The sequence below is a fragment of the Hevea brasiliensis genome, unplaced genomic scaffold, assembly GCF_030052815.1.
Source record: "Hevea brasiliensis isolate MT/VB/25A 57/8 unplaced genomic scaffold, ASM3005281v1 Scaf5, whole genome shotgun sequence".
NCBI classification, from domain to species: Eukaryota; Viridiplantae; Streptophyta; class Magnoliopsida; order Malpighiales; family Euphorbiaceae; genus Hevea; species Hevea brasiliensis.
Genome location: NW_026615028.1, coordinates 2,304,966 through 2,314,283, shown reverse-complemented (window position 1 = coordinate 2,314,283; position 9,318 = coordinate 2,304,966). Strand labels below are relative to the sequence as shown.

General features: G+C 33.3%; 2 protein-coding genes across 3 annotated transcripts; both read left to right on the top strand.

The window, feature by feature from the left end:
• The first annotated feature begins 277 nt into the window (after positions 1-277).
• LOC131168780 (uncharacterized) lies at positions 278-4,134 on the top strand. 2 transcript variants are annotated; one of them, XM_058142485.1, is made up of 8 exons: positions 278-514; positions 1,104-1,422; positions 1,585-1,759; positions 1,944-2,124; positions 2,237-2,317; positions 2,422-2,529; positions 2,802-3,071; positions 3,837-4,134. In XM_058142485.1, the coding sequence occupies exons 2-8, from the start codon at positions 1,122-1,124 to the stop codon at positions 3,933-3,935; spliced, it is 1,215 nt and encodes a 404-aa protein (XP_057998468.1). In that variant the 5' UTR covers positions 278-514; positions 1,104-1,121; the 3' UTR covers positions 3,936-4,134. The 2 variants fall into 2 exon arrangements, with proteins under 2 accessions (XP_057998468.1, XP_057998467.1); XM_058142484.1 differs by having other exon boundaries at positions 284-514; positions 1,089-1,422.
• Positions 4,135-5,169: 1,035 nt separating this feature from the next.
• LOC110647970 (uncharacterized) lies at positions 5,170-8,946 on the top strand. Its single transcript, XM_021802033.2, has 5 exons — positions 5,170-5,651; positions 6,231-6,281; positions 7,895-8,028; positions 8,471-8,571; positions 8,651-8,946. Exons 1-5 carry the CDS (start codon positions 5,265-5,267, stop codon positions 8,830-8,832), a joined length of 855 nt encoding a protein of 284 aa, XP_021657725.2. The 5' UTR covers positions 5,170-5,264; the 3' UTR covers positions 8,833-8,946.
• Positions 8,947-9,318: the final 372 nt, after the last annotated feature.

The following is a 9,318-nucleotide window of genomic DNA, read 5'->3' as shown; positions in this document are numbered from 1 at the left end:
GTAATGCCCGTTTAAAAAACCTACTACTATAGTAAATTACTCATAAAAAAAATTAAATCAGAAATTTGTAAGATGGAACGTAATGGGAGGGCTGCTTGCAGCTTGCCCGCTAAGCTGCTTTATTAAAGGTTAGTTATTTTAATTTGTGAAATTGAATTGAATAAATACAGTGTAAGGATATGCGGATGAAGTTCAATTATATTAAAAATTATGAGTTTATATTAATTTTAATTAAAGCTTAAATTCGGGATTCTAATAAAAATATTCACAATCCTTTTTATAAAATAATTTTAATATTCAACCCGTCGCATAAAATGAGCGCGTGCAGATTCTTAGCAAAACATTCTTCAAGAAGTTGATGAAGCAGAAACCGAATCCCCTTCTTATTGAAGTAGCTTATTTAGGCGTTCTGCGATTTTCTTGTATATATATGTGCTCCCTCTTTGGTCTGTTTCTATATGTGCAGAGTGCAGAGACAAGCCACCGATAACCAACACTGATTTTGAATTCTCAGGTAATGATGCTTTTCTTTCACTAATTTAAGCTTTATAATTTCTGGGTTATTGGTTACAATTGTAGAAAAGCAAGCTAGTATGGAACAAGATGACATGCTTTTATCTGGGTTTTTCATTTTCTTGGAATCGGAGTGTTTATTCACAGCAAGAAAGTGATTTTTGTTTTCCTATATATTGGGTTGTCGAATTAGCTGAATTTCTTTTATTACATATTCTCGCTAACGAACAGAAAGTGATTTTTGTTTTGCAATTCCTGTGGATTGCATTTTCTTTCGCCGTAAAAGAAAATTCAGTTTTTGAAGTTAATGAAAAGGATAAAGAAATTTGTGAATAGGAAATAGAAGTCGATAAACGTGAACTAATTTTCAGTAATCTTGAGGTGATTATTGCATGTTATATAAAGAAAAAGAAAAGATCATTCATCGGTATTCTTTTGTTCCTATCCTTTACAATCAATGTCAAATTATATGTTGTTTAAAGCTCTCAGTGGAGGCTGGTGTTTACAAGTTTGATTTTTAATTTATTTTTTATTCTCTCTTGCTGAATTCCTTTAGCAATAATTACTCTTCTTAGGCATTCTGCTCACAGAGGATTACCGTGAATTCAATGGCTTACATTCCTCCACATAAGCGGCATTCAAAGGACAAAGGAAGGCCATCACCAACTCCAGAGTTGTTTGTTCCTCTCTTCAAGAGAAATGTTGGTTTGAGATCACAGGATTCTAAGATAGACATGAGTGGAAAGATTGTGTATGCAGATCGTGCCATATCTAGATGGTTTGTGGTTGGTTTGAGTCAAAATGATCAGTTTCCTTCTTACATTCGTCTTGAGCCAGTTTCCTTGGAATCTTTTGAGCGCAGATTAGGGGAAAAACCCCTTACCTTCGTGAACAGTCTTGTGACTGGAGGTTGGTAATCTATGCATTTTAGAATTGTTATCTTTTATGTTCTAGTTTTGTTGCTTGAATCATGAACAGGCAACTTAATGGGATTAATGCCCATGCACACAGTCCCCCCCTCTCTCTCTCTCTCACCTTTTTCATTTTCCCCTCAAAATTTTTATGTTGTAGAGAATAATGAGCTGAAAGAGAATTATGTGAGAAGTCCATGGGTAACAATAGCAGAAAATGTACAGCCAGATCTACTCTCCTCTTTCAAGAATTTGAAGAATGAAATGGACTCCCAAGGGTTGGAAAAAGTAAAGCCAACATTGGTTGCTAGATTTGGTAAAATTCTTTTTCATGGGTAAGCAATATGATTTCCCTTTATTGCTAATCTACTTTATTTCATTGACTTGCCTGAATATTACAGTTCAGATGACATTTTCTAGGTAAAAATGAAGTGAATCTATCCATGAAAGTGAGTCTCATCCTCGGTTATACTAACGGATGAATAAGCAATATTCATTATATTTGCTTTTGTGATGCAGGAGCCCCTCAGTAAGGCTAGGAAGTGTTGAAAGAAATCAGGTTGATGAAACCATTTTGAGACAGTTTAAAAGATCAATTTACACAAATATTCCTTCTTCATATATGGAAAACATTATAGATGGAGTTGTCCCAAAAGTTGGAGTTGATTTTGAAGAGGAAAAGGACATCTACCATATAAAGGTATTCCTTTACTACATGCCTCTTCTTTGCACCACTCTTATTATAATTCTGATTCAGCTTGATAATGGTTTTTTTCCCCAATGAATGTCTTGTTTTTTCGTTGCCTACGTAGTTGTCTGATAATACACGACCAGATTCGACTGTTTCATGCAAATGCAGTGTAAAGGCAGATAAAAAACTTCTACTCTACAAGGCAGGTTTTTCTGCAGCGCAACAAGAGTCTTGTCCCTATATGGCTATTACAAAATATGTTTACATTTACCTTAAAAACTTAAAATATAAGCACTGTCCTTGTAGGTTGAACTAAACCCAGTGCGCCAGATGGTCACAGATGTATTGTGCCTTGAAAAGAATCTTGACCTGAGGCTAATGCTATTCACCAAGAGGATCTTAAGTACTCCTACTGTAAGTTAATGTTCCATCACTCACTTGAAAGGGCAATATTATTGCACCATCTGGGTGGTAGACACTCATTAACTTGTTTGGGGGTTATGTTTTGTGAAATAACAATGATTTTCTGGGAGAGAAGTTAGCTATAAATGGGCTTGAAATTGCAACATTGGATAAAAATTTGGCAAGTAGGATGAGAAGTTTAAAAACGTATTCCTAATTGTGCTTCTCTCATACAGGACAACCTTTATTGTCATAAATCGGACTTATTTTATGTATTGTTGCAGGATGATGAGATGAAAAGCATAAGGGATCTAGTTTCTTCTGCAGTTTTGGATTCAGATGCGAAGGGTGGGTTGAGATGGCCTCTTGGGAAGACATCTTTTGGAAATAGATACAGTGTGATTGGGGCTTGGCATACTGTAACTAAAGCCTTCAGAAGTCAATCACTCAGGCTCAAAGTAAGACATGCCGATCGATTTGATTTGAGGACTGGAAATGGAGAAGTTACAAGGGAAATTTATCTGAAGTTGAAAGGAATAGTTTCAGAATTGCAGGTGAGTTCTTTTCATTCATTTTGACAGTTCTCTGAAGCTTACCTAACCTTGTAGTCTTATATTTATTGCCCATAATTTTAGAGTGTCCGAAGTGTTATTGGTTTTGGCTTTTTCCATAGTTTTATCTAATTATAATTTGATTCTTATCTCTGACTTCATAAAGGTTGAATTTTTCTGCTAACATCCTAACTAGTCAGTGATATTAGCTGAAGCACCTTTTTTTTTTTACCTCCTTGAATTTATGTGTGTGCATGTCTGTATCCTTTATATTCTTTCTACATCATCTTTTTTACCACTCTATATTCATATGTTTTCCCCTTCTTTGGTGGCAGAGTTTGTAATAGATATTTTCCATTGGAAAATTGTCTCAACATGACTTGTACTTTCCTCTACAATAAGCATCCATAGACTATAGTCACAGTCTCACACAGATCATTATGCCAATATCAGTACAAAATTTTTTGACATAAACTTGAACTTGCCGCTGATATGAAATTTATACATTAAAGGATAAAAGAATGGAAATTCCATGTTCTGCTTGCTGTAGAAAAACACGGTTAATTCACGAATTGAATGGAAATGTACTTCAGTGGTTTTCAGGATTCTCTACGTGTCTATGTCATGTTGTTGCCTATGCTATTATTTTCTCAATGAACCTTGAGGAGTTAACAGCTACATCTCTCTCTCTGCAGTTAATCTCGCTTTTCTTCATTTTGGTATAAAGACCTTTCTTTATTTACAGCTTTATTTCTTTCCAATTTTCAGGAACAAGGAGCAGAAAGTGATTCAGTCTCCACCATGCTCAAAGAGAGCTTAAGATTGATATGGGACAACTTCTTAAGCTGCGATCGTTTCTTAACATGAAGATGTCATCAAGCATATGCTACTGTCTCTCTCTCCCTCTGTGAATGTTGTACTTCTTTTAATGTCATTTAAGAGTGAAGCTAGTGTGTGCTTGAAATGGGGAGGGATTTTGAAGAAGATGACGTTATAAAACTGTGGTTTGCTTTGGTTTCTTTGACTGCATTGTGTAATATAAAAATTTTACTATTTGGTGTTTCTAGTTTTAAGTGTTTGGACCTTTAATCACATTTTAATTAATTGCTAATTGTCTATTATTAATATTGTAATTGCAATTAGCCATTGTGACTAACAATTGAAATTAACACTGAGTTGATGGAGACTAGCTCATAGTTTTTAATTAGGTCAGTATATTTAGTAGAGTTAAAATATCAACAGCTAACAAACTAAAAAACTAAAAATATATTTAAAAAAGAAAATTCTAATCGAAATAAATTGCTTGCTCAAATCCAGTCTAATTCAAGGGAGAGGGGTCGAAATTAGTTCTTCTCAAATCGATTTCGATTTGGGTCCGATGTAAATATTGATCAAGCCTTGGACTTACATCATAAACTTCTTATCTACTTGTTAGAAAATTATAATTTTATAAAAATTTAATTTAATTAATTTTTTTTATTAATTTTAACATTTAAAATGAAAAAATTTAATTATTTTAATTTTAAAAAATAATTTATTTAAAAAAAAATAAAGTTCATATATAATTATGTAAGAATTTTTTTTTAAATTTTTTATTAAATAATTTATTTCAAATAAAATCATTATAAAAAAAGTAAAAAATAATTTCAATTTTGATTTTGAATTTTACTAGTGTGACTTTCATTCCTACAATTTTAAATCAACATGGTTCGATTCTGAATTTACAATGTTAATAAATTTGAATTAAATGATTAATTTAGCAAAATTATAATGAAAATATGAAATAATTATTAAATCGAAAGAAATTAAGTGTATTGTTTTTAGTTTATTTGTAGTAAAAAATTTTCATAGAAAAACTGATTTACATTATATATATATATATATATATATATATATATTTTATTATTATTATGTTAATTTTTATATTTATATTAATTAATTTATTTTTATTTTTTAATTATTTTTTAAAAAATTAAATTAATCATTAATGAATTATATAATAAAAATTAAAAAAAAGTGGATATTAACTTAATACATTTAGCCAAATTGTATTAATTTTCTCTTATTATTATTATTATTATTATTATTATTATTATTATTATTATTATTCTGTTATGTTACCAAGGCAAAGGAGTAGCTTCCTCTGGACGAGAACTCGTTTGCCTTTCAGCTCTAAGCCTTCCTTTCGCTTCGACCATGAAACTCAGTCTTACAACTCTCAATTCCTTTCGGGCTTTTAATTCCTTAAATCCAAGGAATCCAATTCCCTTTCCTAGACCCTCAAATCCATTCTCTATCTCTAATCAGTCACTCTCTGTAATCCACCAGTCTTCCAAACCTTCCCGTTTCCTTCCTATTTGCTTTTCAAATACCACTAAACAATCCAATTCCAGCAACGAAATATCGTCTCTTTCCAACGCCGAGTTGACTGGGACTTCAAATCAAAGTCTTGGTGAAGATGAATTGGAGAAGAATTTGGGTGTGCAAGTTGGAAATCCCATTGTTCCCTCGTATATTCCGCCATCTGCTAAGCTTAGTTTGAGTGACCAAGCTTTCTTTCTCTTGTCATTTATCGCTTGCACGGTACTAACAGCTGAGAAGTTTTGAATTCTTTCTATTAGAGCATGATTTCTTGGAATTTGTTGTTTGCGGATTATAGCCTTATTGGCTTTTGATTTTTTTTTTTTTTTAGTCTTTTAATTGGTCGTGTCTTCATCAGAAATAAGCTGCTTCTTAGATGTGCTAATTTGGGTCGCTAGTAAATTTGATGTTAATGCTGGTGATATGGATTTTCATGAACTAGCAATTGTCTTAGATTATTAGGTTCTTGGCTATTCTGAGCAGCAGTTTCTCTTGGCATTCATTGATTGCGTGCTATAATGTTATGGGGTCTTGACTGTAACTTAGAGCCTAGAAGCTGTGAATTACATCATGAGATTATGAACTAACTTGGAAATTTTCCAATTAAAATATACTCATATATCAGGCATTTTATGTGTTTTTCAGTTGGACAAATAAGAAACTTGGATTTCTCTTGAAGAAAAATCAATGAAGAAAAATCAGTGACTTTGTCTTAACTCTATGGCTCGTGAATTTGTTGACACTGAGATTTATTAACTTGGCTCATTGCTGATAAACATTAGTAAATTTGTCTGCGTGCAGACTTCTATAGCTTTTACGGGCTTTGTCATCGCTGCCATCCCAACACTTTATGTAAGTCATATGAAATTACAAACTCTATTGAAGAATCTCATATCTTTTAACATAAAGTTTAGTATTAATTTTCAGATTTGAGTCCAATTTTCTTTTTAATTGCTTGCTCTATTGTGGCTTGAATGTAATATCATTTCTAATGACAACATTAAGGCTCTATAAGAATTCTATAAAATCCATTTGTTTATATATATATTGTGGCTGCCATCTCTTGGTTATATCAATTTTGTTATAGTATGATTAATTTTCATATTGCTTGCTGCCAGACTAGGAGAAAACTTGGGATCTGTAGCATCAAAGAACGTTATCAATGTTATGTTTAGATCATAGTTTTTGATATCTTTGTCACTGCAATTCGTGTCGGAATTAAGCAATTCTGTCTCTCACCATCCAAAATTGACTTTGATCAATTTGAGCGTGAGTGTGACAAAAGTTGTATAGCCTTTTTCTCACATGTGTATAGGATCGTGGGCAATTCATGTAGGGATTAAGCAATTCTGTCTCTTCCCATCCAGTAATTTTTATCATCTTGTTTCCACACTAAATTGACTTTGATCAATTTGAGCATGTCAAAAGTTGTATAGCTTTTTACTCATATGCGTGTAGGATTGCGGGCATGTCAGGGACACTAAGGTCCCAATTGTGTAATGTGAATGTACTGGTTTGACTTCTAATTTGAATGATTATGAAGTGTGAAATAAATGACTTAATTTTCCTTTAGATTCCTTGATTCCATTAGGATATGCATCCACAAGATTTCTACTATATCAACTTGGAAATTTGAGAAAACTGTAGGCTATAAAAGAGATTTGTGAGCAAAAGAATGATTGAAGATGAAATTGCTAAAGTTTGCTAGGAAAATATGTACTGAGAGCTTGATTGGAAATTGAAAACAGAGTTGAATTAAATTGTAAACAGAACTATGAGCAGTGAAATTGTAAAACTGAGCTGGAATTGAAAACTGGATTTGAAAGCAATATAAAATTGACCTATAAATTAAAAAGATCACTTGAAGAAACTTGGAATTGATTGTTGAAATTAAAAGGGAGTTGGTGCATGAAAAGTAAAGGCTGAGAACGCATAATTAATTTCGGCCCAAAAAATTAAAATTCAATTATGGTGCAAACACATCTTTAAATTGGGGAACCTACACACACAAGCTTAGAGCATAGTCAAACACTCCTAATTCTTAAATATGGAAATGCTGACCACAGTTTCTTTTTCTATCAAAGGAGATATGTCCTCTTATGAGGGCTTTATGCTTTTATCATCTGACTGACCATTTCTGCTTCCTAGTCTCCATCCATTTATGTCTAGTTTTGCCCTAACACCTGTGATTCGCTCTTCTCTGGCAGTGGGAGAAGGTTCACCATTTTTACTGCAAGCATACAAATTCTTCATTCTGTTTACATTTGTTTTTTTTTATTCAATTTAAAGTTCTCATTCTTATTTCTTTCAACCCAATAAGTCCTTTTAGGAGTTGCAGTTGTTCTGGATAGCCCTATTTTTGGAAGAGATATTGTGTAAATCATCTCATGCATTGAATTATGAGGAATGTGTTTTTGTTTTGCAAATGTGGAGTTCTGTTTGTATATTTTTTTACTGTTTGATAGGCAATGGGGAGAGCTGCAAAATCTCTTTCAAAGTTAGCAGATACAGCTCGGGAGGAACTCCCTAGTACAATGGCCGCAATTAGGCTTTCAGGCATGGAAATCAGTGATCTTACATTGGAATTAAGTGATTTGAGGTGACAATAAAATCCTTATCATTCACTTTGCTTGCTATTTATTTAAGTATTATCTCTCTATTTCTCCCTTTTGGCCCCATTTTCCCCCCTTGGATCAGTTCTTGGAATGCAATTCACACTGTTGTCTTTTATGATAGAACTTGTGTCTTGCAAGAAATGATGGTTTTCCTTGAACCGCTAAAAGGATGCCCTTTGAACATAAGATTATCACATATCTCATAGGACAGGAGGAGTAGGAGTGTGGATGAGAAAGGGGGGGAATTGAAAAAGGGCAAAAAAAAATCACGCTATTAACTTAATGCGTTGCTAACCTTTGTGATTAGAGTAAGGTAACGGTTCTTATTTGGAGAGAAAAGCATACATAATTGCACATCTCTTAAGGACCCAATAGCATTTATCTGTTGATGTTTTATTCAATAATATTGTTTATATTGACACTCAGCCATGAGATAGCTGATGGGGTCAACAAATCAGCTCAAGCTGTGCAAGCAGCAGAATCTGGGATTCGACAAATTGGTACACTTGCTCATCAGCAGACTATCTGTAAGCATTAACCTTTTCCCATTGTCCATTTTTAGATCTTTACCTGGACTGATTTTTGCAGCTGTTTCATTTCATGTAGCAATGATTCAAGAGAGAGCCAGCCTTCCTATCATCTCACTGCAGCCTGTAGTTGCTGGGGCTGCAAAGAAGACTTCCCGTGCTGTTGGCCAAGCCACCAAGACCTTCATGAATATCATCTCACGAGGGGAGTTTACCTCAGAAAATGAGGATAATAATGAAATTGAAAGGTTGGACATTTAAGAGTCACTTCTGATTTAAATGATTACTTGTGTACATATTTTGGAGAGCTGCTACTGCTGCTACTGCTATACGGATATTGTAAATGCTTTTGGTAATCTACAAATTTTTGTCCCAGACCAACACTAAATTTAAATTTCATTAACCAATACAGGTTGGCAATAAAACATTTTCTGCTGATAAAGTGAGGGATTTATGAACTTGGCTCATTGGATCATATGATTTGTTGGATTCCTGTGGAATTTATGATCATACGAGGGATTTATGTGGTTCAGCTGTTGGGAGCCTATATTCACTGATGCAAAATTTTAAAAGGTTTACATTCTGGTTTTCATTGGAAGAACAAAAAAGATATAAGAAAATAACAAAAGAAAGATTTACATGGTTTGGCTATCGTGGACACGGCCGCAAAATCTCCAAAGATCTGCATTTCCTTCATTTGCTTCATAGGACACAAAATCTTACAAAGTCAGTGTTTCATTCACTTCC

Bases quoted from the DNA above. Each gene is read 5' to 3' on its own strand.
- LOC131168780 (XM_058142485.1), top strand. From the start codon at position 1,122: ATGGCTTACATTCCTCCACATAAGCGGCATTCAAAGGACAAAGGAAGG. The intron at 1,760-1,943 runs GTAAGCAATATG...TTTGTGATGCAG, and splicing joins GGTAAAATTCTTTTTCATGG to GAGCCCCTCAGTAAGGCTAG. The intron at 2,318-2,421 runs GCAGGTTTTTCT...CTGTCCTTGTAG, and splicing joins AAAAACTTCTACTCTACAAG to GTTGAACTAAACCCAGTGCG.
- LOC110647970 (XM_021802033.2), top strand. From the start codon at position 5,265: ATGAAACTCAGTCTTACAACTCTCAATTCCTTTCGGGCTTTTAATTCC. The intron at 5,652-6,230 runs GTACTAACAGCT...GTCTGCGTGCAG, and splicing joins TGTCATTTATCGCTTGCACG to ACTTCTATAGCTTTTACGGG. The intron at 6,282-7,894 runs GTAAGTCATATG...ACTGTTTGATAG, and splicing joins CTGCCATCCCAACACTTTAT to GCAATGGGGAGAGCTGCAAA.